This window comes from Zychaea mexicana (genome assembly GCF_025766255.1).
Source record: "Zychaea mexicana strain RSA 1403 chromosome Unknown BDB00scaffold_57, whole genome shotgun sequence".
Classification (NCBI taxonomy): domain Eukaryota; kingdom Fungi; phylum Mucoromycota; class Mucoromycetes; order Mucorales; family Lichtheimiaceae; genus Zychaea; species Zychaea mexicana.
Genome location: NW_026516720.1, coordinates 107,346 through 134,566, shown reverse-complemented (window position 1 = coordinate 134,566; position 27,221 = coordinate 107,346). Strand labels below are relative to the sequence as shown.

The window sequence follows — 27,221 nt, the reverse complement described above, 5'->3', positions numbered from 1 at the left end:
GTGGTACATCATGTACAACAACAATCTTATAACAGAATATTTTTTAGTAAAGTTCAAGAAAACCAAGAGATAAGATTTCTTATGTATCAGAAGACAACAACAACATAAGCATTATATAATAGAGTTAAGATTATGCAATAACTTGTTTTTTTTTTGACAAGTATCATGACGGAAGAAAAGTTATTCACGCAAGACAGAATCGCATCCATATTCACTACGTCCGGCATTGCAATCGTCGTACGATAAGCAGCTATATTATACATGATGTAGTTTTTCAAATCAGTTATCCCAGCATGAGCAGACCCTTTTTCAAAAAGTTGTATGTATATACGTTACCATCGAATACAAAACCGGCTTAGATTAGGTTCTATCAGGGATACATAGTATGGGTAGTTTTTGCAATGGGACTCAGGAGGTGATCCCGAGCCATGATCATCATACTAAAAAGGCAAGAATGAAAAAGAGAGAACAGACAAGACAGATTAGAGAAATGGAAGATAACGGAGGTCAAGTTATTGAAAACTGGACTTGGCGGTACCTGGCCACCACCATCTTCATCTGACAAATGATACGCGGCATTGTTGATCGTTCCAGTTACTTGCACATAGTTATCCATCGCTTTGAAATCTGCTGACTGAACAAAACCATCTGGCATCTTTTTGGCGCCTGGTGCTAATCCATCGCTGGTACAAAAGGCACGTGCGTTTTTTTCAGAGTTACCAATAGCGTCATCATCGTATTGACCCCCGTTGGCGTCCTTGTTACCGGGTGAGCTGGGCAAAATCAAGCAAAAGTTGTCCTTGCTTTCCAAAGCGACAGTCAGCCCGTCCTTGTATTCGTGTGATGTAGGCGCGGATTTGGGTTCCATGACCGGCTGCATTTTAACTTTTTTTTTGTTACCACTGGTTGTTGCTGTTGGCGTTGGCTTAACAGTTGTTGTCGTTGTCGTCGTCGTCATGATATTAGTCGTGGTCGTAGTCGTAGAGGTGGTGGTGGTAGTTGCGGCAGGGGTGGCGGTGGTGGTAGGGACAGGAGCCTCGGTACTGCTTGTAGTAGTAGTAGTAGTAGTAGTAGTAGTAGTAATAGTAGTAGTAGTTTGACTAGGAGGCTTTTCTGCGGGAGGCACATCTTCGGCGGGATGAGGTATTGCAGCAACATTATTGCCGTTGCCGCCGTCGTTGGCACGATCGATAGTCACTGGCTGCACAAGCGTGCCCTGCTGATTGCCATTATCGGTGTGAGGAGCTCCAGAATGATGATCATCGCCATCTTGTCGCTGCTGTCCTTGTCCTTGTGTTGTTGGTGCATTCTGTTTGACATTTTCAGCAGGAGCTGTAGGCGGCTTCACTTGTGCTTGTGGTAACTGTTTAGGAACAGATGACGGATTGTCATTTTGTTGCGTTGTTGTCTGTTCCGAAGCAGCGGCAGCTGGCTGATTTGTTTTTGGAGCTTCTTTTTGTTGTTGTTGTTGTTGTTGTTGTTCAGCAGCTGGTGGAGGAGGTGGTGAAAGCATGTATATTTGATCATCTTGATTTTCCGGTTGCTGTTGTTGCTGAGGCTTTTGTTGCTGAGACGGTTGCACTTTTTGTTGCGGCTGCAGCTGCTGCTGAGGTTCATTCGGTTGACTGGGCACGACTAGCTGTCGCTTGGCTATAGGAGCCCGAGAACTGCATTAAAGAAGGGGGTTTTTTTGGGGGGTGAGGGTGTGGTGGGGGAAGACGGGTTTGGATTGAGAGAAGAAGGGGTGGGGCCATATGAAGAATAACATGGTTAGCAATTGGAAAGAACGTGTTAAGTAAAAGTAAATTTGATTTGTTGCCATGCATTATCATCATCCTTACCAGTTATCCGGTCCGCCAGCACACCCAGGTTCTAGAAATGGATGGTTATTAAGGGAATCGAGATGATCACGGTGATGAAACCAGAGGTAGTTATCATCATTGTCAATGCTGGTAGATTGCCATCCTTTTCTAGGTGTCTACTTACGTCGGAAGGCATTGTGTTTATTAAATGATTGCACCATCATCGCATTGTTGTTGTTGTTGCACTATTTTGTTTACACAAAATGATTTAACTCGATTAAGTATTTATGTGCAATTTATACCCGTGGTAGCTATTTAGGGTAGTAAATAAATCACAATTGTTTTTCTTTCTTACTCGTAGTTTAAAGCTGTAGGTATTTGATGAATGACTGGGGCTTTGACCATCAGCAAGATGGTGTACACATCCATCTGATATCATGGATGTGGGAGCAGCCCAGGTAGTGGATGTGCTCAATGCCAGAACCAAGAGCGCGGCGAATGATAAACGATGCATTGTGATAGTAATATTGGTAACAGGGAACAAAATTTACACGTACAGAGACACACACACACACACACAAAATAAAGAAGGAAGGGTAAAAAGAAATAGAGATAGAAGTAATAGGGGACAGATGCGGTTTATATATCAGATAATGATGCGTAAAAAGTGAAAATGCTTGTCAAACGGAGTTTCTTTTTTTTTCTTTGCTATGCAGTTGTTGTGGGGTTGTTATGGAGTTGCCATGAATTTGTTGTTGCTAGGTTACCACTTCATATCCGGGTTCTTTTTAAAGGTTTCGTATGCCTCCCGATTGAAGAAAGAAAGTTCGGCCTCGTTTTCTAAATTCATACAGAGTTTAAAAAGTATACTTTGATATTATAACTGGCTCCACCCCTTAACTTTTTTTTTTGCTGCACACAACGTACCAAGGCCAAGCCATGCCAAAGTAGCGGAATCATCCGAATATATTAAGCTTTGGTCATCCTCCATATTGATGATGAGATTCATGGTCTAACAGTAGATATAATTCTTTAGACATTTTACCTGGACATCATGCAGCATCACTCACTACAGCCTCATAAAAAACTAAAACAAAAGATCTTCTTATTACCTTATGACCGTGCGCCACTGTGTACAACTTGATTGTGTCTGTTTACATGTCACAATGATTAAGGAGGCCATCAAAACCGATAACCAAATCCAGAACTATGCTCAAAATGAATAAGAAAAACTCCCTTACCAAATATGACATTAAGGTACGGCTTCCATCCAGACGTGGTCTTGATTGCTTTGCATAATAATAGGAAAGCATATAATGGATATGTTTACAATTGTTATACGTTATGGTGCACCAGTACTATCGCATACCAGTATAACTCGGAGTAAAGGGGTGTGTGTAATGATAAATACTTACTTTCGCGTACAAGTGCTTTGAGTTCGCCAATGGTGGTGGTTTCAAGATTGACATGTTGCAACACGAGGCTTTTACAAGTGCGATATTCAAATGATTTGATGCATCGAATGGTAATGACTGCATCGGTCGAAGGTCGTGCATGACTCGTTAACGTGTCTCCCATTTTTTGTAAATGTATATGTTTTAAAGTGGCAAAAAAAAAGAAGAGAAAAGTAAAGAGCAGACAACAGTCGAGAAGGTTCTTTTGTTAAAGGGAAATTGAGTGGCTGACCCGGTCACAACCAATAGCAATTGTTCTTTCCTTTTTCTTGTGTGTGGCACACCAAAATTAATGCAACCCAAAATCCAAAGAAAAACAAAAAAAAATTAACATGAGAGAGAGAGAGAGAGTGTGTGTGTGTGTGTGTGTACGATTGAGTTGGTTGGAAGATAGAGAGAAAGAGAGTGAGAGGTTGTTGTGCGTTTCAATTTACAAATTGTGTGAGTTGTGCATGAGAAAAAAGTTGCTGTGTAGGAAAGAAAGTGAAGAGGAATGGGGTTGGGGAGAGGTAGTGTAGATTTTATTGCTTTTCACTGCGATTTACTGTGATGGTAAGGGTTCACTTGGCGGCTCGTTGTGCGCTAGAAGATTTAGGTTAGAGCAATGGAATCTACTTGTAAAGTCATGGCAGTAACTTACTAGGCGGTGGTCCTTGATGTTGCTCGTGTGGTTGAGGTGGATAGTGCATTTGGTTAGGATCCATCATCATTGGTCGCTGCATCATGACTGGACCTGGTCCTGCCGTGACGTTAGGTGGCATGCCTTCGGGGCTGTATCTCATCATCACTGGCCCTTTAATATACCCCAGTATCCACATACACTCCAGATCAGTACAATACTCGAGAAAACAATAGAGGTAGAGAGAGAAAAACCACAGAAAGAAACGTCTGCAAAGAACTTACCATGAGGACCGTTGCCTTGATACTGATAAACTTGGTGTGGCGGTACACCGTGTGGAACAATTGGAGATCGTTGTGGTGACGGGAAACCTTGAGGGAATGGTGATCCATCTGTTTTTATTATATACAAAAGGCAGTGATCATATTAAAGACCCATTTTTTTTTTCAAAGATATTTTTCTATCTCAAAACTTACGAGGCGAAACGTTGGCCATTTGTGGACTGTATGCGACGGCAGGAGGTGCACCCGCATGTGGCATTGGCGCCCCTGTCAACGGTACGTTATGTACAAACTATTCTCCCAATAGTCAGTATTTAATACACACAACGTTGGAGATATGTACGTTCTCTTTTACACATTACCTGTTGAGGGCTCATGTATGGATGGCCGGGTTGTTGCACAGCCATAGGAGCCTGTACATATTGCTAGACGGTCATACATTGTAAGAGGGAGAAAGAGGAACGTTATCAAAAGAAAATTACAACAGCGTATAAACAAAAGGAATGGGAGACTTACAGGTGGATAACGGTACTGGGGATAACCATAAGGATAAGCAGGCGATCCATAACCGGTAAACATATCTTCTTCATAGTTTGCATACTGGTTAAAGTGATACTTGTATTGTTTGGAACCAAACGGCCAAGTTGGACCAATCGAGCTAGGAGTCACTGGTTCTTTACCCTTAGCAAAAGGTGGCGTAAACGCTTCGGCAATAGTTAAATGTTCCGCGGCTGTTCCCTTCTTCAGCTGACGACCAGCAAAGAACGGAGAACTGTCACCCGACGCTGTCGATCCAGGTTTGCCAGTAGTAGTTGCAGTGCTGGTGACGCTCGAGCCACCTCCGCCGCCCGGCACAAAGACCGGGGCAGATGGATTGGGCTTAAATTCCATTGCCTTGACATTGAACTTGAAAGGTGACTTTGACAATGTCTTTTCGGCACTATCCTTCTTGGCCGCTGCTGTTGTAGTCGTGGTAGTGGTTGCTGTTGCTGCTGTAGGCTTGCCACTTTCAACTTGTTGCTGTGGTTCTTTGACAGCTTGTTCCTTGACAGGTTCGGCAGGAGTAGTTGTAGTAGGAGGCGAAGCAACCAGCTTCTTGTCTTCCTGTTGCTTCTTGGGCGATTCCGACGACGTTACTGAAGGAGGCGACGATTTCTCACTGCTTGGACTACCCGACGATTTTTTACCCTTGGACAACAATGGTACAAGATCTGCAGGCACTGGGACGTTTAGTTTGAACGTTTGATGGAACTTCATCAATTCTGCCAACCTATCCTCCTTTTCCTTCTTTTGCAGTGCCTGTTTCTTGGCATGGAGCTTGTCCTTTTCCTGTATTGCGAACTCTCGAAATGTCTTTGCGATCTCTGTTTCAATGCGTTTCGATTGTTGCCCATCCGGTCCGGGAGCAGCAGCAGCAGTGGTGGTGGTAGCCGTTGAAGCAGCGGCAGCGGCACCCGCCTGTTTCTAATCGATTGTGCGAACAATGTTTCAGGCATCACTTTCACATGTCTATTCTTCCTGTCTTCCAGTGTCACACACGACGCATATACAAACCTTATCGTTGCTATCTTGTCGGGCATTGGGCAAATTAGTCACTGGTGAAGCTGCAGTTACCGTTGCCTTGGGAATATTGGCCGTCGTGATATTCTGTAGAGGATTGTTCTCGGGCTTCTTGTCATCCTTTCGACCTTGTTGTTGTTGCTGCATATGCTTTCGCAAGGCGGGTGGCATGTACTTGCTGCTATCACGAACAACACCGGCATAACGATCCTCTTCATCCATGCCACTGTCATCTACAGCAATACCACGTTCTTCCATCACGTGCACATTGTTTACGGCCGACTAATAAAATGTTTATTAGGGAACAAATTATAGACAGGTCCAACAAAAGAGATAGATGATAGACTTACTCGCTGAATCTCGTTTGCCTTTTCAATAGCCCATCGTTCACGATCCTTATAGTCAGGCGCGGATCGGTCCAATCGTGTCGTATACAGTTCTTCATTGAAATCAGTCTTTAAACCAAACAATTTTTCGTTTGCTGCAAACTGATCCCATGAGCCATTCTGTGTATCTACTGCTTCCTCGCCCTCTAAAGCACCAAATTCGCCTGCGCCTTCTTCTGGCGTCCATTTGAACAGCTCTCGTTCCTTGACATCTGCCCTGCCACTGATATCTGTATCCGTCTTGAATGCTAGACACGAATTCCATCCCCCACAACTGTTGCGTTAGTAACTGTTTGTTTTTTTTATCCTTTTACTCTGAGCCAACATTTTCCTAAATGTCTCCTCCAACCATCAGCCACACTCAAACTTACAATCGTCGCCCACTGTCAAGTCAGTCTCCGGCGAAAAGATTTCAACAAGATCTTTTCCCATAATCAACATGGAAGGCTTGACTGGGTATGGGTTGACTTTGGTCTTTTCATTATGCGATGCTTGAGGATCATGGATTTTGCGTGCATGTTTTAATGCTACGCCAATATCACCGCCTTCCGTTGATGCACCATGAAACATGCCTTCAAATTTAACACCATTTTTGACAGTGACCTGAACCACACTACCCTAATACGTACACAGGCGTTATTATAGTACTTGGTTTTCATTTCTCTTTTTCTCTCTTTCTCTCTATCTCGTCCAGCTTTGATTAAATGATACTTACTGTCAAGTTGGCGAGTAAAAAGAGCATACGATCGTGCATGGCTCTCACGATTTCTATATCTTCATCGACTCGTTTATGCGTGGATGGCGTTGGTGCAGTCGATGCTGCTGCTGATGTACCAGTCGCGTTGTTGTTGTTGTTGTTGTTGTTATTATTACCCGATCCGTTATTCGACCGTCCTGGATTATTCGCTGTATTGTTTCCCCATTTCTTGTTATTGCCACGGCTAATTTGAAGATAAATAGTGAAATGCTTTTTAGTATAATTCGATCCAACAATGAATAAAAAGGCGAAAAAGAGAGAGAGAGAGAGCGAGATTCAACACCAACCTTGGATTTGATTTTTGATGCGTGAAATCCTTTTTGTTCCCCTGTTTATTGGCAAACGACATGATGTTTATTTTTTAATCCCCCCTCAAAGGAAAATTTATTCTAACAGGGATTTTCAGATGGGATATTTCTTATTGCCAACTAATGGTGTGTGGGTAAAGAAAAAATAATGGGGAGAAGAAAGGAGGAAGAACAGCTATTAAAAAAAGGAAGCTCGGGACACTCACTTTTCAACCCGCTTTTTTCTTGTGTGTGTTGAAAGGGGGCAAGTCAAGCAGGACCACAATAGTGCGCCTTTGTCACACACACACAGACAGCAGTTGTTTTCAAACCCATAACAAGTCCATCGTCCCCTCCCCCTTTGATTTCATTATCTTTTGTAATTGCTTTGTTTTGTAGAGGGTACCCTAGTATGGATGCGTTTCTCTACGTGGTTTATTACTTTCAACGCAGAAAAGTGATATCATTTGTGTCAGTGTTTTTTCTCACTCTGGGATGCTGAAAATGGCTATATCATTTTGGTCTTAGCGGGTTCCGAAATGACGTGCTGTGTGCGGTTTGACCAACACAATCTTCGGTTCAATCAGAATGTGACACCACCGCTCTCTTTCTTTTATTTATTCATCATCATGGCGCGTTTCCGCATTCCAGTGTTCATTGTAACACTTTTGGTCTTGCTTTCCACTGTCTCTTATGTCTCTGCCAAGAAGGGTCCTCTTGTGACCAACAAAGGTAATGACAAGAGTTCCCCCCACCCTAAGACAGTTTTCTTTATACTTATGCTTGCTTTTGTTTATGTCTAGTGTACTTTGACATTAAGCAAGGCGATGAAGACTTGGGTCGCATCGTGATTGGCTTATACGGCAAGGTGAAGAATCTTTGTAATATTCGTGTTGCTATGGCACGGGAACTACTTTAACCTAACTATATTTTGGGCTCTGTAATAGACTGTTCCCAAGACAGCTGAAAACTTTAGAGCATTGGCTACGGGTGAAAAGGGTTTCGGATATAAGGGTTCCAGTTTCCACCGCGTCATCAAGAACTTTATGATCCAGGGTGGTGACTTCACCAACGGCGATGGCACTGGTGGCAAGTCTATCTATGAAAGTATGTAATCGAGAAAATTTGATTCTAGAGAGTGTGTATGTAATCATAAGGGAAACCTTACTAAAGACGCCTTTTTTTTAAAATAGCTGCCAAGTTCCCTGATGAAAACTTCAAGTTGCAACACACGGGCCCCGGCGTGCTTTCGATGGCAAACAGTGGAAAGAACACAAACGGTTCGCAATTCTTCATTACCACCGTCAAGACCTCCTGGTTGGATAACCGTCACGTCGTCTTTGGCATGGTGGTGGAGGGTATGGATGTGGTCAGCAAGATTGAAAACACAAAGACCAACCGTCGTGATAAGCCTGATGTGGATATTGTCATTGCCGATTCGGGTGAATTACCCATCGAGAATATCGAGCACGCTGAATTGTAGAAAGTATATAAATTTTTCTATATATAAATCGCTTATATAAAACTATTTTATTTGGCATGATTTCCAGCTACTGCAACGTTATTAGCAGTTCTACTTGATTTTGCTGCTGCTCGGTCAAAGATACTGATGCTACGTTGCATAATAATACACTCGGGACTAAAACGAAAATATAAAGAAATTAGCTTCCAAATCTGCTAATTTTTTCCATCATGAAATTGTACCTTTGAGAGAATTCAGAAAGAGACACGCCATTATGCACTGCTACTTGAGACAAGAACTCTTGTAATAGCCGATGCAACTTGCCATACTCGGTAACAAACGTGTTTCTTAAAAATCCAGATGTCTTTGTCGCCTCACGCAATTCCTTTTCAAAAGTCATAGCCAACATGCGCCAGAATCGACTTGCTAAACTTGTGGCATCCATAGTCTTGAGCACTTCTTCCAGATACGAGACTTGCAGAAACGAATCCTTTTTGATCTCCAGCACTTTCTCCAATGCATAGATTTGAATGCATCCATCGGCCATGGACCGAAATAGGGTTTCCATCCGCTTCCATATTGCTTGTTGCCATTGGCTTTGGTTACCAAACGTCGGTTCGTTATTGACCCGTCGTACAGCTGGTCCTGATGATGATACTGTTTTCACCGTACCATAGAACGGTAGAGAGGCACATTCAGTAAAACGAGAACCTTCCTATCTCAGACATACACACAGAGAGATGCTCCCAGTTTGAAGAATGGTAATTTTTACCTCGCATTTGTTTTTGTAACGATGACATGTCAATAGCATGTCGTATCTCTGCTGCCAAATCATCCAGCATACGCGTGACCAATGCTTGTACCTGGGTTTCCATTTGCTTCATATTGTACAAGATCTGCAGACCGGCTGCCATTTTGCTTTGGTTCTGTTGCGTGACACCTTCACGTAGCAACGTGGTTGCTTCCACTTCAATTTGTGTTTGGGCCTTTTCAAGAAACGCTTGTTCTTGTGTTACAATATCAATTTCATCGAAATCAGATTCTTGTGATATCGTTCCTATCCATGTAAAAAAAAAAAAGCAATTGTGGATAAGTTTTCTCCCTACTCCATTTCCTCTTTTTTTTTTTTAAATATGTACCGATTTCAGAAATTGTCAGTGCTGCTGCTGCCATATCTCGACCCAGTTGGTTCTCGAGTCGACGTACTAGGACAACAAATCGATGTAGTCGTCGTAATAAATCCGCCGTTTGATGTAGATGTTCGAGTTGGATGGTATAGTTATTTAATTGTTGATATGGATCTCGGATCTTGCCTGCTAGTCTGCAATGTAAGGCGTTCAATATTTAGCATCTTGTTTCAACAAGCCTCTTTGCTCTCATCATGTATCATACAGCCATCATCATCATCATGTCCATACCGGTTTAATGAAGTTTTCAGCTCGATAATATTGCTTTGAACTGTAGACAGGACGATTTCTAATTCTCGGATACCGCGTACTTGACCTAATAGCGTATCATAGTTGCTTGCAATCTCGTTTTGGATCTGCTTGTCGATACTGGTAATGCTGAACGCTAGTTTTGAAAGTGCTGTTGCTGCATCCCCGCCATCGTGGATGATGCTGTCCGCGTACTTATTGGCATCAAAGTTGTCTGACAGGAATGTCTCATAATCTACAAAAAAAATCCGTTTTAAAATTTGTGCTGCTGCCAGTTGGATGCAAAGAGAAAGAAGGTTCAAGTACCAATGTAGTTGTCAGCTTCTTGCAGTGCAAACGCGGTGTTCGAGGAGGTTGTCATATTTTTGGCGGGTTAAGAGGTGGAAAAGAGCACTAGCGGTTATTCAACCCTAGTGTGCATTCTTTTTTTTCTTGTTCTTGTTCTCCAACTTTTTTATTTGGCATCAAAACATGGATCGTAAACGTGTCAATGGACCAGACCAAAGCGTCGCACCTCTTTCAACAAATGTACCAGAACGATTACCCATATTAAATAACGACGGCAAGCGTGTTGATCAACGATCACTTGACGATCTTCGACCCATTTGTAAGAAAAAACGCGCATGCTAGAAAAAGATAACCCATAATGGAAGCAAAACATAAATAATAACACGCTCAATTACTTTTTTTTTTGCTCAACGAATAGTCCTTAAAACTGGTCTTGTCACGCAAGCCAATGGCTCGGCCTATATCGAAGTCGGCAACACAAAAGCTGTTTGTGCAGTGTAAAGATCTCTCTTTATAACAAACTAGAAATAAGAAAAAAAAACGCTTATTTAACACACACGCGTTACTGACGACTCTCCTTCCATTACTTCTACAGATACGGTCCACGTCAGTTGAAACGGTCTGGTTTCTCGAGCAATGGTACACTCAACTGCGAATTCAAATTCTCCACGTTCTCTTGCAGCAAGCGACGTGGTCATATGCGTGATCCTGAAGAACGAGGCTATTCTCAAGTAGTGGTTCAAGCGCTTGCACCCGCCGTACGATTAGAATTGCTGCCGAAATCATCCATCGATATCTATATCAATGTACTTGAAAATGACGGCTCGACCTCGTGTTTGGCTGCAGCCATTGTAGCGGCAAGCACGGCATTGGCAGACGCTGGTATCGAGATGTTGGATCAAGTCACCGCATGCTCAGCAGTAAGTTCTGTTTTGTTGCGCTCTTGTTCTAACTTGGCGTTGAATGAACTATTAACGACTTTTTTTGCTTGCGAATCACAGGTACTCTTTCAAAAGCAGATTGTGATGGATGGAACAGAATCAGAAGAACAGCAAAAGGATGGAAATATGGTGATTTCGTATATGCCATCGTTAAATCAAGTAACGCATATCTTGCAAAACGGTATATCAGATGCAGCAACCATATCCCAGGTCAGTTAAATCCTCTCGTCATTTCAACCAAGCTGAAAGGAAAAAAGTACTGTGAGGTGTGTTTTAACAATGTCTATCTTTTTTAATTTTCGCGGGAATATGTAATTTGTCTATAGGCTGTTGAACAGTGCATCGATGGATGTTCCAAAATTTACAGTGTCATGTCTACAGCTCTTTTACAATCACTCAATGATAACAACAACGACAATAACATGGACAATAAATTATAATGCTTGCATATCCCTCCAATTAGCTGTATCGACATGCTCCATGTCTCTATGACGCCAGGCATCCGTGTGCATGAATGCGGTAATCATGATCTGGCAGACATCACCATGGGCAACCAACAAAACCGTCTTGTTTTCCATCTTGGCCTCAATTTCATCCACAATAAACTGCGTGGTTCGATTGGCTACGCTGCTAGGCGACTCGATGCCATATTGACTATGTTCACCATGATCAGGACCTTCATTATCATCCTTCCAGCACACCTTGTAGTTATCGTCCGAGGTCATGTCAAACGAACCATAGAATCGTTCGCGTAAAGCTAGATTGGGTGTGGGCTGGGGAGTGACGCCGAGCACTTGGGAAAAGATTTCAGCCGTCTGGCGCGTACGGACAAAGGGAGAGCAAAACACTTTGACTTGATCCTTGTTTACATTGGCGAGATGATCAGCCAATAGTTGGGCCGACTGCTTGACTTGCTCACGACCGCGTTCATGAAGTCCCCAACCCGTGCCTAATGGACCCACATTGGTTGGAATGGCAATGTCTGGGTTAGAACAAATGAGCTTGGCATTGTTGGCAAGCGAAAAGCCGTGACGGGCGATAATGTAGTGGTTCTTGAGTTGTTTTGGCAAATGGTTATATTCTGCTGCTGCCATTGTATGTGTCAGAAAAAGTTGGGGTGAAAAACAAAAGAGAAAAAGTTTATTTACTAGTATAATATAAGCCTAAAATTTTGAATTATTATAAAATATCGTACTAATTTATTGCAGTAAAGAACCCGACAAGCGCAATAACAACACCGAAACTGTTCATCACTTGGTTTTGCGCGCGGTGGCCACTGGATGAAGATGGCGACGAGTTGCTTGGTAGAGCAGACACAGAAGAGCCTGTTGCACTGGGCACGGGTGCAGATGTTGGCACATAGGGACGGATACTGATCGGTACGGTCGTGTTTCGGCCAGCGTCGACAGACTCGAATACAATCTCATAATTACCGGCGGGCGTATCGTTTTGCGGGATGTTGTAGTTATACGAGTGTTCCCAAAAAGTGCGGTTGCTGATGGTGACGATGGATGAAGCGTGTTCGGATACGTCGGCTTTCTGGGCAATGGTGACGGTTGTAGCATTCACATTGACTGGACGCATATAGATATTCAGTTCGAGGCCAGATGAGTCGCCGAGAAGTACATATGTGATGGGAAGCTTTTGTCCGCAGACATAGACACCATGGTCCAGCGGTGAGGTTACATTAAAGTCCTGTGTCGATGTTTGGACCCCACTGGATGCAGCACAGACAGCGGCTGGTAAGACAAGCAATAAAGTTGCTGCTGCTGTTTTTGTGATTGCTGCAAACATGATATGGATGATGATGTGCTAATTATTATTATTAACAAGTGGTAATAAGTAATAGTGGTAATAGATTAATGATTAAGAAAAGAAGAAGAAGAAAAGAAAAGAGAAGGCGGCGGACAAGGGAGGGGGGGTGTAAAGGTACTTTTATATACAAACAGGTAACGGTAGTGCGCAGAATACTTGTTTATACGGGATGGATACAAAGGACAGGATGCTACCTCCCCTTCCTAGTGTCATGGACTTGACTATACCACACACGCAGAGAATAGAAAAAAAAAGGCCATCGGAGGAAGTTCTCTTCCTCCTCTCCCTCAACATCATCCCTCTTGCAAACCCCTTAGTGAAGGGAAAAGAAAGGTATCTGGGAACAACAGCTACAGACCGCGCGCGGAGTAACTCTTTTTTCTATTCATGCTTATCCCCCCCTTCTTTTCTTCTTACTATTCCAGCATATAGTACTGATAAACCACTCCTCTTCTTCTTCTTCACCATCTTCTTCCCCCCCTCTCTCCGCTCCTCGTCCTTCGTTTCGTCCGTTCATGCTTTTCATCAAGAGCGGAATACGTGCACAAGCTTCAGTATTGGCTCACGACAGATAGGGCACTCATTCTTGGACGACACGAGCTATTCAACGAACGTAAAAAAAAAAAGGTCAGAAACAATATCTCTCTCTCTCTTTATACTATCTCATCTGGCAGATGCACATTTCTCGTACAGCCTTTACCTGCTTTCCACAATCCATGCAAGTAACCATGTGTCCACAGTCGAGAAAAACACAGTTCTGTTGACTGTCGCAACAAATTCGACATAGTGAATCGTCTGAAACAGCCGCACTTCCTCCTTCCCTGTCTGCCAATTCCTTTTTCCGTTCGTTCGCTAGTCGTTCGACGCGTGACACCAAGTCGGATTTTTCCAACACATGCGATTGTTCTACGAAATTGGCTTTGAGAATCGACTTGAGTGTCCGTACGGACAAGGAACCGGGTTCAATCTTGGAGCGGATCAGGTCGTCTAGCGAGAGCATGTCATCTTTACGAACTGAAGGTGGTGATGGTCTGTATTGTTGTTGCTCAGCTTGTTGCTGCCTTCTCCTTCGTTGCTCTTCTTGTTCCTGTTGTTGTTGTTGTTGTTGCTGTTGTCGCCGAATTTGCTCTTGCTGTTGTTGCCGAGCATATTGTTGCCTATAGGCTTCTTGTTGCTGACGCTGCTGCTGTCTCAAATATTCTTGCTGTTGCTGTTGCTGTTGCTGTTGTCGTCGATTGTGTTCTTCTTGTTGCCTCTTTTGACTCGTCCCTCCTCCTCCAAAAATGTCGTTGATAAAATTAGAAAACGATGACGCCGCTGTATTTTCCTCATAGGGTTGTTGTCCCTGATGATGCCGCTGCTGCTGTTGCTGCTGCTGAGCTGATGTAAGCGTCGCTCGATGTGTTCGAAAATAAACTTCGCTGGTATTAGAAATGGGCCGAGTATTTATAATGATACGTACAAGGTCGTCTTTCTCAATAGCGCCTTTAGCCGGTAAGTTATAAGCGCTGATATATCTTTTCAATTGTTTCAAGGGCATGGCATGCAAATGCGACGAATTCATTTGTTGCATCTGGATTAGGGTATCACAAGTATTACAGCATCGTACAGGACTTTAATTATCTACAAGTTAGCTGTTGTCCTGAATAAAATAGGCAATTAATGATGGATTGACATACTTGCTGTAGCCAAATTTCGGGAGGGAACGTCTATTGCTCGAACATGGGCCACAAACTACGCTTCCTATTGACACATGGAAACCAGGATTGCTGTTAGCTACACATTCTCGGATGAATGCAAAAGCTATTTGAATGTAGTTGAATATAATTACCACAAGAGAGACAATGGTACTTTGGTTTAAAGAGGCTAAATGGGGCACTACATTCTGTACACTGTTTTGCATTGTGCAATGGCTTTAGTTTTGGGATGGAGAAGACACCTCCAGGTCCGTGCTTTTCTGTCGTTCGTGGATCCAATATGCCGTACTTTATGTGGTAAAAAAAAAAAAAAAGGTAACAATAAGAGAGAAAGAGGGATTCCTGCACACACACTCCCCACGCGCGCGGGAAAAAAGAAAAAGAATAAAATTGATAAAATCTCGAAAGTGCCAGAAAAAAAAAGTTTGTCAGCAGGCAACAAAAAGAGGGAACCAACTGGTTAACTTTTTATGAAAGAGCAACAGGCCGAGACTCTTGGCTTTGGTTCACGGGTTATGTCTGTTTGCATATGTAGTTAGAGAGATAGAACACAAGTAAAATGTGGCTCGTGGGGGTCATGTATAATCGCCTATTTTTGTTACCGCGTATGGTAATATTTGTTGCCAAGTAATACATGCATTCGACCGCACTATGTAGTCCGTCTCAGAAAACAATAGGTCATCAAATTAGATGGTCTCTTGTTAGACCTGAGCTGTGTAATGTATAGGTCTGAAGGAAAGATTTGCATTTGAGACGAACAACTATCTTATCATTATATAGGAGTATACATCTTTAAAAATCACAAGGACCCACTTTGCTTCTGGTATGTTCCAGCAGCATCACGTATTATGTAGAATTGAAATGAGTTGTCATTGTTAAACAAGTGAAAAGACAAAAAAGACATCTACGATAACTTATACTGCCAGGTAACAGCAGTTTTATCTTAATACTCGTTCACGATTTGCATTGTGAAGCCATCGCATAAAAATGGTTTGAAACAGGCATAAATTTTCCTCATCAACCACAACAGGATCGAGCAGTTCAACATCACACGACACCAGCTCTACTTACAGACAATGTGAATCATTTTATATACCCTTGCAATCAGCTCCTTTTCACGTCGTCTCTGATAAATTGATTTGGTAAACAGTTATCCACAACACTCTCCAATCATTTTGGGCTGGGGTCGCTTTATGGACACATACGACATCTTGACCAATGATATAGTTGGGCTTCCCTATTTTTCAACCATGCTCTGATGCACTTGTCCAATTGCCGCAATTACGAGTACCAAAGGTCCACAATGATGGGGCTTATTACATGTTTGTTCGCCTGCTGCATGACCGAGGAAGGATGGATAAAGCTGTGTAGAGCTGCTCAATGACATTAACAAAATAGAGCTACTACAGATTAATAGCGTAAAAGGCGCTACCAATTATACTGTTCTTATTCATCTTGTTCAAAACAAAGAGTCTATCAAGGTCAGTCAATACTTTATATCTTTGCGGTGCAGTTAGATCGGGATATCATTAGAATCTTATTAGATGCAAAAGTCCTCGAGGCGGACGAGTACAATCTCATATGGTATCCCGCTAAAAGGCAGTAGCCCGTGCCTTTTGCATGGTTCTCGATTACTATGAACGTTTACTTTTCCGTTTACTGTGGGGATTACAGCGTTAGCATTTGACAGCGGGTTGTTTGATAATGTTGTCAAACGAAACAGCTAGGCACACAACCCAGCAACATTTCGTTCCCAGCACCTTGAAGTAGTGTACATATGGAAAAACAAATACCATCTGGTTTTATTTCGCATATAAAAAAAAAGAGCAATACCATGAATAGCCGCCTTTCGAGCCTACCACGGCTATGCCGGCGCATGAACCCTATTCGAAATATTCAACAACAACAGCAACGACGATGGCAACAGACGTCCTTACCACCTAAACCGGCCATGACGAGCAATCCCACTCTTGCAGCATTCCAAGTTGTCGGCAAACAAGTCCGAGTAACGATGAAATACACTGCGCTGACAGCGATCTCGCTTGCGCTAGCAACAGCCATTACATGGCAATCCTACCATTTATACATTGAGCACTATTGCGAGCCCACACCTACAGAATTATCGTATCGTGCACGCAATTTACTTCATGGCGCGTATGTTCGAGAACATGTATCGCCCGATTACGCCGTGGCAGCGAAATACGTGCGTCAGGTCCTTGCGCTTGCGCTTGACGATCCGGCACTCGACGAATCGACGTCCGAGATCATCCATCAGTTACGATTGCGATTGGCCGACAATGAGAATCGCGCTGGTCATGTTTTGGAAGCCATTACAGAATACACGCGTGCCTATAAGTTCCGGCCCTCGGTATTTGTTGCCAAAAAATTAGGCGATCTGTATTTGCGTATTGGCGATCAGCAACAAGCTGAACGATTCTTGACGTGGGCGTTTAAGAATGTGCAAGATGAACAACAACAAGAAGATCAGGAGTTGCGGATAACGACACTTTGTTCTTTGGCCAGTCTGTATGCGACTCAGCGACACTATGAGCTGGCTCTCCCGTTGTTGCTGCAAGCATTGAAATCAATGCCGCAGGACGATTGGGTTTGTCACAAGGGTATCATACAAAACCAATTATGTGAGGTCATGTATGGTATGGGCAAGACGGAGGAAGCACTTGGTTGGGCGCAGGCATCGCTCGAGTCGTGTAGTCAAAAGGAAGATCAAGATTGTCGAGAATGCGGTGGTGTTGTTTCCAATAACCTGGGTCGACTCCTCGAGGTAAATATTGTATACATATGTCTCTGTCTGTTTAAAGTTATTAACTTGTATCAAAATATAATTTAGATTAAAGGAGATTTCGACAAGGCATTGACACATTACAAGCAGGCGGTATCGTATGCTACTGCATCCAACGATAGTATGGGGCAGGAACACTACGAAATGAACGTTCAACGACTCAACGAACAACTTTCCCAAAAAGAACATCAAGGTGCTACGACTTTGAGTGCGGTTACCTCGGCCATTGAACCATCACCAAAACCACTCAAGAAGGATGATGCTGCTGCAAGCGCATGGCTCGGCGGTTTATTTGGCAAAAAGTGATTTTACAACATAGTATTAATAGATGTTTATTTTTCTTTTTCTTTTCTTGTAAAAAAAGATCATACAAAGAGAGAGAGAGAGAGAGAGAGAGAGATATGTGTTGTGTTTTGTGTGGGTGCGCATAAATAAAATTGTTTTGTACAGAACTGCGGGGGAGAGGGGGTATATGGAAGAACTACAAAAGACGATAATAATAAAAGGGAACTGGAGACTTGTTAGAGCAGAGAAACAAATACGAGCAAAGAAGGGATTTTGTACAAAGGTAGATGGAGAGAGGGGGGGATAGGATAGGATATTGGAAATGAACGTTTTTAAGGTTGCGTATGTCTCTGAGTGAAGTGATATCTACAACATAAAGTGAGCTTTTTTTTTGTGAGGGGTGATTGGCATATGACGATGAAGTCGATGGTTGTATATGGGAATAATGATGACAATAATAATATAAAAAGAAAATGTGCGTGCTGGAGGTGGTAAGGTTTGACGTGCAAGTGTGATGAAATGTCAGGACACTTGGGAGAAGATTGATAGAGAGGTGGAAGGGGGTTTGCTTTTACAGTTGTTGACGACCAAACTCGGCAAGCACACGACTTTTGAAATCAGTTGTCGAGCGATCCAAAAAGTCGCGTTCTGCGTGAGCCTGCTTGATCTTGCGTGCCAAGAAGCTCTCGGGATCGAAGGCTGTAGCAGCATGTGTTGTTGTTGTTGTTGTTGTAGGTGGTTGGGAGGTAGGCGGTGGAGGAGACTGCGACGCACGTCGTTCGTTGCGATAATGGCCCAGTGACAATTTGATTTCTTCCAACTCGTTGCTATTGAAGCGCTATATACATAAAAGCCATATTAGATCTAAAAACACAAAGAAAATTATCATTCTTCAATCTATACTTACACGGACATCATATCCGGAATCGTGTGCCGCTCGCTATATTACACATAATGAAAGTTTTGTGTTAGCCGAAGCCGAAGGGTCATCATACTAAGCCCTGGAGTTGGGGTCGGTGCTTCGGGGCGAGGAGGTGGGGGTAGGGGGGGGGAAAGGGCTCGAAAAGTAACTGTTTGTGTGTGTGCATGTATACATGGCGTAAAACATGGCGTAAAATAAAAACAAAGTGAAACACTTGTTGTTCCTTACCGATTGTACCGACGCTGTCAGCTGGGTCATTTGCTCAGTAAGCATGCGGCATTTGTCCATGACTTGGGTGCTACGGCAAGCGCCTCCGCTAGACGCATCATTATTATTGATGCCGTTGCCAACAGACGATACCACAAATCCATTGGGCCGTTCGTCGCGAGGCTTAAACGGAACCTGCCGTGATGTTCTCTTGCTGCTGCTACTACTGTTGTTGTTCATGGATGTGCCTAACAATTGCTGAAGTTTGCGCGCAACATCATCGCTTGTCTCGGGGAACATTCTGGATGCTGATGTTGTTGTTGAGGAGGGTGGTGGTGGTGGGGGTGATGGTGAATGCTGCAGGAGCAAATCGTTGTTGTTGTTGTTGTTGTCAAGAAGATCAGTAAACAAAGGAGGGCACATCATCAAAGTTTTTTTTTTTTTAAAAAAAAGGGCGTATTTCTTTATATTACCTTTGCCATTTCCAAATCTTCCAGGCTCAGTGAGCTTCGGGTGCTATGGCTCGCCAGCGAAACCGAATTTGAGAATGGGCCATTGGCAAACGCGTGATTAAAGGATGTGGATGATCGGGTGCTGCTTCGGCTGGAAGGTCGTGAATTCTGAATACATTGCAAGTCAACATTCATTATCACTATTTACTAGTTCCTGGCTACTGCTTTGATCTTTTTTCTTAGAGTCATGCTAGACTTACTGCAAGGTCGAGATCCTCTTGTGGACTAGAAACCATAGGTCGCGGCAAAATGGGTTCCGAAGGCGGACACAACGAAGGTGGCAAACTCTTGCGCTGCATCATCTTGCTAGTCGGTCTTGCTATTGTCATTTGCTGCTTCTGCTTTTGCTGCTGATAAGGTTGATAATGATCAAGCAATGTTGCTGTTGCTGTGGTTGACGACGAGGTTGATTTCGTCAAGCTTCTAGCCAGAGTATTGCCCGAGGATGAACTGGATGTCATGCTGCTAGAGCGGGACCGGGTGGACTTTTTGCTAAATGACAATTTGCCACCTGCTGCTGCTCCACCGTGGATGGGCGAAGAACGTGATGATGCAGGTTTGACAGCACCGCGTGAAGGAGACATGGAGCGTGACCGTTGGCTGCTATTGCCGCCAAGCCAGCCTGGCAGGGTAGGAATGCTGGTGGAGCGAGTGAGGGATCGTGACCGGGACCGGCTTCTCGGTTTGACTTCTAGCTCCTCACGATGGGCGTGCGTGTAGACATCCGATGCTCGTAGGTGTCGTTCGCACAAGAACACTGTGGAATTTTTAAAAAAAAAAAAGAGGGGTTGCGTCATGTCAGTAGATGATAAGAGCATCAGAAAACTTAAAAATAGCGTAGTGTAGAGTGGCAAATAGCGAGGACGGGTCGACGAAGTGGATGGCTCTTTACCATTGTTCCAAAATACACATCCAAAGATATGGTTCGGTTTGCCATCAACATTCACTTGCTTTGGAGCCAATGGAATGCTTTCGAGGATCTCACGGTCTGGGTGTAAGGGGATCTTGCTCCAAATGTGATATCGGAAACCTTGCCGACCCGCAGCTTGCAACACCAACGCCACGATCCATGGCGCAGTACTACCACCACGGAATAGCGGCCGGAGGTTCACCGATGTTTCTTCTTCCACATATACAACGGCAATGTTATGCTTATAGTTTGCATGCGTGTAACTTGTTGTATCGTAAATGTTGCTGTACACGTTGGATTCACACCATAGTCGGTGGTACGACTGGTCATTCGGACCTGAGATGTTGTATGTTATCAGTATCATCTTGTTTACTACGGCTGAGTACTACATGAAGCGAAAGAGGGTACCACACCCCCCACACCCCAATCGTTCTTACCATATCGCTTAGCAAGCGCTTGGGCCTTTTGAAAATCATTGACAAATTCGGCTGTACGCTGCAAACTCTCTTGGTCATTGTCATCATGAGACGCCACAGAGAACAAACGAAGGCCTCTGCGGAAATAATCTTCATGGGACTCGGTTGTAGGGGCGGGGCCACGACCACGGCTATACTCTTGCTTCTGAGTATCGGATGCAAACAATACAAACGAATTGGGAGAATCTGAATCCAAACAATGTGATAGGGTTCCTCTTGGTTAGGTGAGGTGTGATAGATAGATAGAGAGAGAGAGAGACAACGAAATTTAGGTTGAGAACTACTGTTTTTTTTTTACCTGGCGCGCCTTCAAAGATTTGAACCTGTTCAATGTCGATCCATCCTCTAAACTTTAACATTGGGTCTCTTTTCAGGTTCCACATCGGGAAGCTATCCTGACTTTTGCCATTGTCACATAAGTCAATGCCTCTGCACGAATAGTTGGGTCGCTCGGCAATCATGAGTTTATCCGCAAACAAAAACAGGGTCACTGGTCGCTTTGGTTTGCCTTTGACACGATGGATCTCGTCGGCATCCAAGTGGGCAATGAAGGAGCGGTTCTGGTTCACCAAGCTACACTGTTGTTGGGGACAAATATATATACGGGCGCGCGTTAGTTGAGAGAGATCAAAGAACCTGTTAATAAAACAGTTGTTACTTACAGGGGCATTCTTGACAGACTGCTGAAGGACATGACACGTGGTCGCCAGTTTAGTGGCATCATCATCGGCCATGCTTGCAATACCGCATGCTTTGACGTACGCACGCGTCAATGGCATATAATCACGATGTTGTGGCGATGTGTGGTTCAAGATGGCTGTGTCAAGAGCGAAAAGATTTGTAGTTAGTGACCATAGTAACAAGACAGCGAGTTAGCCACAAATACAACACACACATGTGGAGTGAAGGGGTGAAAATGAGGTTTGGGGGGTGGAAATCCTCTTTTCTTTCCTTGTGTTACCTTTAATCATCATTGTATAGCGGGTGATGCGTTGGACTGGTTCCGACAAGAGTTCAATCATACTGCGATTCAAGAAACGACTGTCCTTGTAGCAGATGTCCAGAGACCTGCGATAGGCGCCGTTGTTCTTTGACAGCGTGAGGTGGAGGTTGTGGGCAAACGAATAATTCAGAGCGTAGTATCGGTAGCATTCAAAGTTGACAATCTATTAGGTCCGAAAGGATAAGTAGTCTGTGATTGTGCCCCGAAGGGAGTATGTGGGGTGGGGGGAGATTGATTGGGTTACACACAACGGAAGCAAAAAAAAAAAAAAAAATCCAACACTTACATGACTCGCACAAACTTCGCCAAAGCACACGCCGCCGTCTGCGGCACCACCGTTACACTTTTCAAGATCAGACATGAAACGTTCGTTTGTTTCCAGAATCTCTTCCATATTCAAAAACAATTTCTTGTGCTCGAAACGATCAATGATGGGCTGCTCGCCCTGCCATTCCCGTGTCTGTGGGTTCAGCTTGCGTGCAATCACCTCCACACTTGCCCGTAGTGTCTTGACATACGACCGTTCAGTTTTGAGGAATTCGGCAATATGATAGTGACGTTTTTCGTGATCCTCTTCGTACTGTAGTCGTAGTAGTCGACAAATGCGTCAATGACAATGGATGAGGACAATGATACAAAAATAGTTATTATAACAGCGATAGGCGTAATCATAATGATGATGATGTTGTTTGTTTGTTGTCGTAGATTTTTGGGGTTGGTGAGAATGGCGCAGGACAAGTAAAAAGCAGAAACAAGTGATACGTTAATATATGCATTCCACTTTTTTTCGTTTTGACAGAATGAAAAGATTGAAAAAATATGCTCCAACCTGGAGAGTGTTGATTTCGGCAAGACATTCTGAATCGGTCTTTGCGGTGGCTGTATCGAGGAAGCTGGGATGCTGCTCTGTGCACGGTGCTCCAAGCACCTCGAAAAATTGCTTAAACCGGACTTGGTCGCCTTAATAAAGCAACCAAAAAAAAAAAAAAAAAGAGGATTTTGCATGAGTTGGATAGGTGGTGAATTAAAGAATAAGGAGTGGTCGTCCTCTTTGATCTTTCTTCTTTATATATATATGGCGTCCCAAGTAACTTACGATGCCCGTGATCATTAGGAATGATGATATCCACGCTTTGGCACTGTGTGTTTTGGTTGTTAGTTTCTTTTTTTTTTCTTTATCAAAATCCATTGAGTATACAATAATACGAAAGGACGAGTTACCAATGGCCGCTTTGTGTTCTCTGCGAGTGCATGATAGAGCTCGGACAGCTCGTCTGCAGCCCCATTCGGGCAACGGTGCTCTTGTACGTTTGGCAGCTCGTCCTTTACGAGCTTCCAGTTGTGTGTATACCCCAATTCGCGAAGGGCTGATTCATATCCCTACATTTGCATAAGCAGCACAAAAACCGAACCATCGCCAAACCCCCCAGTGCACATGTGAGTAATTTCTCTCAATCTCTCGTTCTTTACATGGTTGGCTGCTAGCGAACGAGTCTATTGAGGTTGTCTAGCAACCCGTTTCTATGATACGGGGGTGTGCTTAATTTACCTTGAGGGTAGTGGGTGCCATGGAATTGTAACGATGGTAACAATAGCAGTAATAGTAATTTAAAAAAGAAAGAAAAGAAAAGAAAAAGAAAGATTCCCTTTTTATTATTTGCCTAGCGATGAGAAGTAGAAGAATAAGAAGAGAAGAAGAGAGAAAAGGGGAGAGGGTTGCTACCGTGATATAAGGGCAATGTAGGAGGCAATGATGAGGGATGCGCTTGCATTATTTGTTTTGGAGAACAAAGCTGTGGCAAATGCATGCCTCGCTCAACAGTGTAACCATACACGGAGAGAGAGAGAGAGAGAGAGACGACGACGACGAGGGAGAAGCAAAAAGCAGGCAAAAGAGATTTTGGCTTATTGCTGCTTGTTTGGCTGGCTAACTTGGCTGGCTAAACTGGCTGGCTCGGAAGTGATCTATGTTTGGGCTACGTTACGGACAAGCCGATTTTTCGCATTTCTTTGTGCACTGGTCAATAAAAGGGGGGGGGAGAGAGAAGGATGGATGGATGGATGATCGCGTTGGTTGGAAAGAGAAAGAGGCCCAGTGATGATGATGATGTTGATGTTGCGTTGATGACGCTATCCTCCCCCCACCCTTTCCCCTCTCTGACCCCCTTTTCAACTCTTATCGGGTCGCATGCCGAAACGCCGCCGCCCGACGTTGCTATTAGACTAGTAGCTACTGCTGCTTGCTCATCTGTAATAATCATCCATGAGTGAAGTTTTCACAATACAACTTTGGGCGCCATGATTAAACTCTCTCTCTCTCTCTCTCTCTCTCTCTCTTTCATTTCTATAGTAAACTCTGATGCTGTCTCCCCAAGTAAGGTTTTTCGCATTTGGCGTATGTATTTTGTTCGCTCGGAACCTGCGGGACATTGTCCCGATGACCGTGAGTCTGCAATATTGACTTTTGTGGATTGACCCGTTACATTTTTCTTCTTTTTAGTTGAAAAAGCCCAAAATTTGCCCTGATGTCCGGCTTCTCTCTCTTCTTTTTGATATGTTTACAAGTAGGCTGTTGCCACACGATTAAGCATTCAAACAATAAGCGTTGTAATAATATTAATAGTTCGTGCTAATAACAATAATAACAATAAAATAACTGTCGTGCCGCAAGTTTTTTTTTTTTTACTATAACTTCTTTGACCTCTTGAGCCGTCTAGCACGCTCACGTTTACTTGCTGCAGACTTTGACAAGGACATGTCATCTTCCATCTCGAATCCCTCACCAGCCTCTTCTTCTTCTTCTGACTCACTCTCTTCATCTTCTGATGCAGTACCATTGCTGATCCCACTCGCTAATACATTTTCCAGTAACTCGTTCTCCTGCAATATGGAAAGTATGATGTGCGACATGAGTACAACTTTTTTTTATATAAAAATGTGACATGTATGTTTAAAGTGCATATGCCTCTTTCTTGTTTTTTTTTCTCATGCCGGCTACTTACTTGAAGATGCTGTGCAAGGCCTGCTCCTAAGAAGCTTCGGAATGCTGCAAGCATAATGATGCGGGCTTGACAAATGCCACACACACACACGAGTTTATTTACAAGTTAGCATCATCACATAGAGCATCCCCCCCAACCCTTTGTTGATCACCACACTTGTTTTGACTACACGCAAAACCAAGCCTAAAGCATAGCACATCACTTACCCCAGCCCCGGAACAACATGTTCTGGCCACCAATCTTGAGTTTTTGCTTAGGTCGACTGCCTTCTTCCACACTACGTATGATATCACGGAACGCACTCTTTTGCTCTTTGCGATCTTGTTTGTTGACCCGTCGATTGCTGTCTGTAGAAAGTCGTTGGAGCATATCTACCAAATCGTCTATTTCTTCGTATTCTGGCTTGTCTTCTACTTCAAACTCGCTCATCTCTTGAGCCTATTTTGGTAGTAAAAAAATATAAGTATGATCTCTTACTCGGAATGTACAGGAATGGGTCATTGTCCGATGAAGAAGACTTGTGACAGCCAAGGGATAGCAATAATGCCCTCCCGAAGAGCAATAACAATGATAAAACAAGGGAAGAGGGGGGAGGGGATCTATTGAGTTGCTGTTGTCATTGTTGTTGAGATCTTACATGCTTGTGCGACACCTGAACACAATCGAACATCAATGCAACGTTTTCTCCGGCAGCGACGCGGTTTTCTTTAGATGTAGATTCCAAAAAGTCTATATGAGCCGGCATTACTCTATAACAAAAGCATGCGTTCTATTAGATCGATTGAAGGACCACGTGAATATCTCTGTTGTTTTTACCCTTGCGATTCATCCCATGCATCCTCCCAGGTTCCGCGTCCGTCACCAAACAGGGCCGCGTATAAGAGACCATAGGCACGTAAGCTGGTGCACAAAAGCTCATCCATAGCACCTTGCTTTAGCTTTTCATCGGGTTGAAGGCTTTCACCATTCGAGATTAGAATTTTGAAGAAATAATCGAGGCCGCCTCTGGTATCCGCATTTGAGGCGGCGATCAACGTAATCAATGCAAGTGTTTCAATGCACTACACATGTATCGTTATTTTCAAAGATAGGTCAATGTGTCATCATGTAATGCATGTGCAACAAACTGGGCAGCAGGGTCCCCTTTTATTGCGGGGCACGAAACTAAAGATAAGGACCTACCTGATGTTTTAACCGCACATCCAATGCATCCGTGATAGTATTCTTCAACAGTGACAATACCATGCCAAACAGCTCTTCTTGCTCATCCCCGTCATTGATAAACACCAGTCCAATTCCCTTGGCTGCGAGAATCGCTTCCAAAGTACTGCCTGGTTTTCTAAGCGATCTCACCAGAAGCTGTAACATGGCTTCTTGACTGGATGGATTCGATTCGAAAAAATCTCCACAGTAATACCGTGCCAATAAACGATCCAATTTGGTCAATGCTGCCTCTCGTACACTGCATGTACATATTGTAATAAACTATTATCTCAGTGGTGGTCTTTCTATAAAATTACATGCCATCTTTTTTTTTTTTTTTTTTTGGTAGATATACGTTTATAATACCTAGTACGTTTTTCACCTAAATCATCCACACAGTGGCGTAGTTGGTCGTCGACAAGTGTTTCTTCGTCAGCAGCAGCAGCAGCAGCAGAGATAGCAGAGATTTCAGAAAGGGAATCGTCAGCTTCGTCTTCAGATCCTGCACGACTCGACGCTGGTGTACCCAGTTTGTCTAATGCTGCCATTCGAGTCTGTTGTTTGCCTGCTTTTTTGGCTAAATTGCGTGGCATTTTTTTTCTTTTTTTTTTATGAATTAAGGATTTGTAAAGTAAAAAAAAAGAGGGTAAAGAGAGAGAGAGAGAGACAGAGAGATAGAAACTGAAAGAACTAAAATAAAAATAACGGACAATAACAGCGGTCTAGCATGTATAGCAGGTGCAAGCCATTTCCATTTTGAATGACGTAAAAGTGTTTTGGTTTATACAAGGCTTTTTAATACTTGTTTTGGGTTCATTCCAAATTCCAACTCAAATCGTAATTTACAGTGCATTGAATGGTGCAAAGAAGTATCGTCAAGTCAACTGAACAAGCGTGTGGGAGTGCGGGTACACATTAACACGAAAAGAGAGAGAGAGAGAGAGGAGAGAAGGAGAGAGCATGCGCGTGGTGGGGCCCGAACGCGTGAGAAATCAAACAGAAATTTGTGTGTTTTTTTTAGGGTGTCACCACCACCACCACCACCAAGCAACAACCCCTTCCCCATTAATGCCCAAAACAACCACACCCAGGCTGTAGTATTGTTATTTTCGCGAT

At 43.5% G+C, this 27,221-nt stretch overlaps 13 protein-coding genes across 13 annotated transcripts; 3 read left to right on the top strand and 10 right to left on the bottom strand.

Moving 5' to 3' along the window:
* Positions 1-180: 180 nt before the first annotated feature.
* On the bottom strand, positions 181-2,316 carry BDB00DRAFT_874246 (uncharacterized protein; the record flags this gene model as incomplete). Its single annotated transcript, XM_053127205.1, has 6 exons — positions 181-250; positions 337-440; positions 539-1,667; positions 1,842-1,872; positions 1,987-2,047; positions 2,158-2,316. 6 exons carry the CDS (start codon positions 2,314-2,316, stop codon positions 181-183), a joined length of 1,554 nt encoding a protein of 517 aa, XP_052977780.1.
* Positions 2,317-2,565: 249 nt separating this feature from the next.
* On the bottom strand, positions 2,566-3,380 carry BDB00DRAFT_883805 (uncharacterized protein; the record flags this gene model as incomplete). Its single annotated transcript, XM_053128267.1, has 4 exons — positions 2,566-2,642; positions 2,730-2,814; positions 2,915-2,952; positions 3,218-3,380. 4 exons carry the CDS (start codon positions 3,378-3,380, stop codon positions 2,566-2,568), a joined length of 363 nt encoding a protein of 120 aa, XP_052977779.1.
* Positions 3,381-3,457: 77 nt separating this feature from the next.
* On the bottom strand, positions 3,458-6,963 carry BDB00DRAFT_832534 (uncharacterized protein). Its single transcript, XM_053124213.1, has 10 exons — positions 6,818-6,963; positions 6,474-6,720; positions 6,067-6,350; positions 5,711-5,998; positions 4,673-5,620; positions 4,519-4,581; positions 4,352-4,448; positions 4,160-4,267; positions 3,897-4,049; positions 3,458-3,838 (listed from the first exon to the last, which is right to left on the bottom strand). The coding sequence occupies exons 1-10, from the start codon at positions 6,854-6,856 to the stop codon at positions 3,798-3,800; spliced, it is 2,268 nt and encodes a 755-aa protein (XP_052977778.1). The 5' UTR covers positions 6,857-6,963; the 3' UTR covers positions 3,458-3,797.
* Positions 6,964-7,662: 699 nt separating this feature from the next.
* BDB00DRAFT_832533 (peptidyl-prolyl cis-trans isomerase B) lies at positions 7,663-8,662 on the top strand. Its single transcript, XM_053124212.1, has 4 exons — positions 7,663-7,878; positions 7,950-8,014; positions 8,094-8,253; positions 8,340-8,662. The coding sequence occupies exons 1-4, from the start codon at positions 7,686-7,688 to the stop codon at positions 8,627-8,629; spliced, it is 708 nt and encodes a 235-aa protein (XP_052977777.1). The 5' UTR covers positions 7,663-7,685; the 3' UTR covers positions 8,630-8,662.
* Positions 8,663-10,459, bottom strand: BDB00DRAFT_832531 (Golgi transport complex subunit 5-domain-containing protein). The gene is made up of 6 exons (XM_053124211.1): positions 10,351-10,459; positions 10,027-10,279; positions 9,748-9,929; positions 9,381-9,665; positions 8,851-9,265; positions 8,663-8,785 (listed from the first exon to the last, which is right to left on the bottom strand). The coding sequence occupies exons 1-6, from the start codon at positions 10,403-10,405 to the stop codon at positions 8,677-8,679; spliced, it is 1,299 nt and encodes a 432-aa protein (XP_052977776.1). The 5' UTR covers positions 10,406-10,459; the 3' UTR covers positions 8,663-8,676.
* Positions 10,460-10,515: 56 nt separating this feature from the next.
* Positions 10,516-11,713, top strand: BDB00DRAFT_766873 (ribosomal protein S5 domain 2-type protein; the record flags this gene model as incomplete). The annotated part of the gene is made up of 5 exons (XM_053119626.1): positions 10,516-10,651; positions 10,751-10,829; positions 10,928-11,252; positions 11,334-11,483; positions 11,600-11,713. 5 exons carry the CDS (start codon positions 10,516-10,518, stop codon positions 11,711-11,713), a joined length of 804 nt encoding a protein of 267 aa, XP_052977775.1.
* Positions 11,714-12,175: 462 nt separating this feature from the next.
* Positions 12,176-12,352, bottom strand: BDB00DRAFT_732967 (uncharacterized protein; the record flags this gene model as incomplete). The annotated part of the gene is made up of 1 exon (XM_053118347.1): positions 12,176-12,352. A coding segment is annotated over one exon (177 nt), but the record flags the coding sequence as incomplete, so codon positions are not given.
* A 115-nt stretch (positions 12,353-12,467) lies between these two features.
* BDB00DRAFT_789495 (uncharacterized protein) lies at positions 12,468-13,067 on the bottom strand (the record flags this gene model as incomplete). Its single annotated transcript, XM_053120879.1, has 1 exon — positions 12,468-13,067. The coding sequence occupies one exon, from the start codon at positions 13,065-13,067 to the stop codon at positions 12,468-12,470; it is 600 nt and encodes a 199-aa protein (XP_052977773.1).
* A 546-nt stretch (positions 13,068-13,613) lies between these two features.
* BDB00DRAFT_874238 (uncharacterized protein) lies at positions 13,614-14,652 on the bottom strand (the record flags this gene model as incomplete). Its single annotated transcript, XM_053127204.1, has 2 exons — positions 13,614-13,688; positions 13,789-14,652. 2 exons carry the CDS (start codon positions 14,650-14,652, stop codon positions 13,614-13,616), a joined length of 939 nt encoding a protein of 312 aa, XP_052977772.1.
* Positions 14,653-16,661: 2,009 nt separating this feature from the next.
* On the top strand, positions 16,662-17,891 carry BDB00DRAFT_766921 (uncharacterized protein; the record flags this gene model as incomplete). The annotated part of the gene is made up of 2 exons (XM_053119628.1): positions 16,662-17,567; positions 17,634-17,891. The coding sequence occupies 2 exons, from the start codon at positions 16,662-16,664 to the stop codon at positions 17,889-17,891; spliced, it is 1,164 nt and encodes a 387-aa protein (XP_052977771.1).
* A 337-nt stretch (positions 17,892-18,228) lies between these two features.
* BDB00DRAFT_485187 (uncharacterized protein) lies at positions 18,229-19,420 on the bottom strand. The gene is made up of 3 exons (XM_053117564.1): positions 19,021-19,420; positions 18,778-18,810; positions 18,229-18,708 (listed from the first exon to the last, which is right to left on the bottom strand). The coding sequence occupies exons 1-3, from the start codon at positions 19,297-19,299 to the stop codon at positions 18,442-18,444; spliced, it is 579 nt and encodes a 192-aa protein (XP_052977770.1). The 5' UTR covers positions 19,300-19,420; the 3' UTR covers positions 18,229-18,441.
* An 11-nt stretch (positions 19,421-19,431) lies between these two features.
* BDB00DRAFT_485207 (uncharacterized protein) lies at positions 19,432-22,421 on the bottom strand. Its single transcript, XM_053117565.1, has 8 exons — positions 22,187-22,421; positions 21,859-22,063; positions 21,560-21,714; positions 21,196-21,475; positions 20,859-21,083; positions 20,404-20,757; positions 19,712-20,268; positions 19,432-19,619 (listed from the first exon to the last, which is right to left on the bottom strand). Exons 1-8 carry the CDS (start codon positions 22,292-22,294, stop codon positions 19,464-19,466), a joined length of 2,040 nt encoding a protein of 679 aa, XP_052977769.1. The 5' UTR covers positions 22,295-22,421; the 3' UTR covers positions 19,432-19,463.
* Positions 22,422-24,256: 1,835 nt separating this feature from the next.
* On the bottom strand, positions 24,257-27,155 carry BDB00DRAFT_832515 (interferon-related developmental regulator-domain-containing protein). The gene is made up of 8 exons (XM_053124210.1): positions 26,472-27,155; positions 26,085-26,364; positions 25,719-25,963; positions 25,540-25,651; positions 25,109-25,340; positions 24,903-24,967; positions 24,401-24,780; positions 24,257-24,295 (listed from the first exon to the last, which is right to left on the bottom strand). The coding sequence occupies exons 1-7, from the start codon at positions 26,696-26,698 to the stop codon at positions 24,586-24,588; spliced, it is 1,356 nt and encodes a 451-aa protein (XP_052977768.1). The 5' UTR covers positions 26,699-27,155; the 3' UTR covers positions 24,257-24,295; positions 24,401-24,585.
* Between the last annotated feature and the right edge of the window lie 66 nt (positions 27,156-27,221).

Coding starts and splice junctions, on each gene's coding strand:
- BDB00DRAFT_832534 (XM_053124213.1), bottom strand. CDS start 6,856: ATGCACGATCGTATGCTCTTTTTACTCGCCAACTTGACA. Junction 6,721..6,817: donor TTTTACTCGCCAACTTGACA/GTAAGTATCATT, acceptor TGTACGTATTAG/GGTAGTGTGGTTCAGGTCAC. Junction 3,839..3,896: donor ACATCAAGGACCACCGCCTA/GTAAGTTACTGC, acceptor TAAATCTTCTAG/CGCACAACGAGCCGCCAAGT.
- BDB00DRAFT_832533 (XM_053124212.1), top strand. CDS start 7,686: ATGACGTGCTGTGTGCGGTTTGACCAACACAATCTTCGGTTCAATCAG. Junction 7,879..7,949: donor TCCTCTTGTGACCAACAAAG/GTAATGACAAGA, acceptor GTTTATGTCTAG/TGTACTTTGACATTAAGCAA. Junction 8,015..8,093: donor TGATTGGCTTATACGGCAAG/GTGAAGAATCTT, acceptor GCTCTGTAATAG/ACTGTTCCCAAGACAGCTGA.
- BDB00DRAFT_832531 (XM_053124211.1), bottom strand. CDS start 10,405: ATGACAACCTCCTCGAACACCGCGTTTGCACTGCAAGAAGCTGACAAC. Junction 9,266..9,380: donor GTTACAAAAACAAATGCGAG/GTAAAAATTACC, acceptor CGGTGAAAACAG/TATCATCATCAGGACCAGCT. Junction 8,786..8,850: donor CTTTCTGAATTCTCTCAAAG/GTACAATTTCAT, acceptor TTTTCGTTTTAG/TCCCGAGTGTATTATTATGC.
- BDB00DRAFT_485187 (XM_053117564.1), bottom strand. CDS start 19,299: ATGTTCCCCGAGACAAGCGATGATGTTGCGCGCAAACTTCAGCAATTG. Junction 18,811..19,020: donor TGACAGCGTCGGTACAATCG/GTAAGGAACAAC, acceptor TGTGTAATATAG/CGAGCGGCACACGATTCCGG. Junction 18,709..18,777: donor ATTCCGGATATGATGTCCGT/GTAAGTATAGAT, acceptor TTATGTATATAG/CGCTTCAATAGCAACGAGTT.
- BDB00DRAFT_485207 (XM_053117565.1), bottom strand. CDS start 22,294: ATGGAAGAGATTCTGGAAACAAACGAACGTTTCATGTCTGATCTTGAA. Junction 22,064..22,186: donor GCGAAGTTTGTGCGAGTCAT/GTAAGTGTTGGA, acceptor CGGACCTAATAG/ATTGTCAACTTTGAATGCTA. Junction 21,476..21,559: donor AGTCTGTCAAGAATGCCCCT/GTAAGTAACAAC, acceptor CCCCAACAACAG/TGTAGCTTGGTGAACCAGAA.
- BDB00DRAFT_832515 (XM_053124210.1), bottom strand. CDS start 26,698: ATGCCACGCAATTTAGCCAAAAAAGCAGGCAAACAACAGACTCGAATG. Junction 26,365..26,471: donor TTAGGTGAAAAACGTACTAG/GTATTATAAACG, acceptor ATGTACATGCAG/TGTACGAGAGGCAGCATTGA. Junction 25,341..25,539: donor TTCAGGTGTCGCACAAGCAT/GTAAGATCTCAA, acceptor CTACCAAAATAG/GCTCAAGAGATGAGCGAGTT.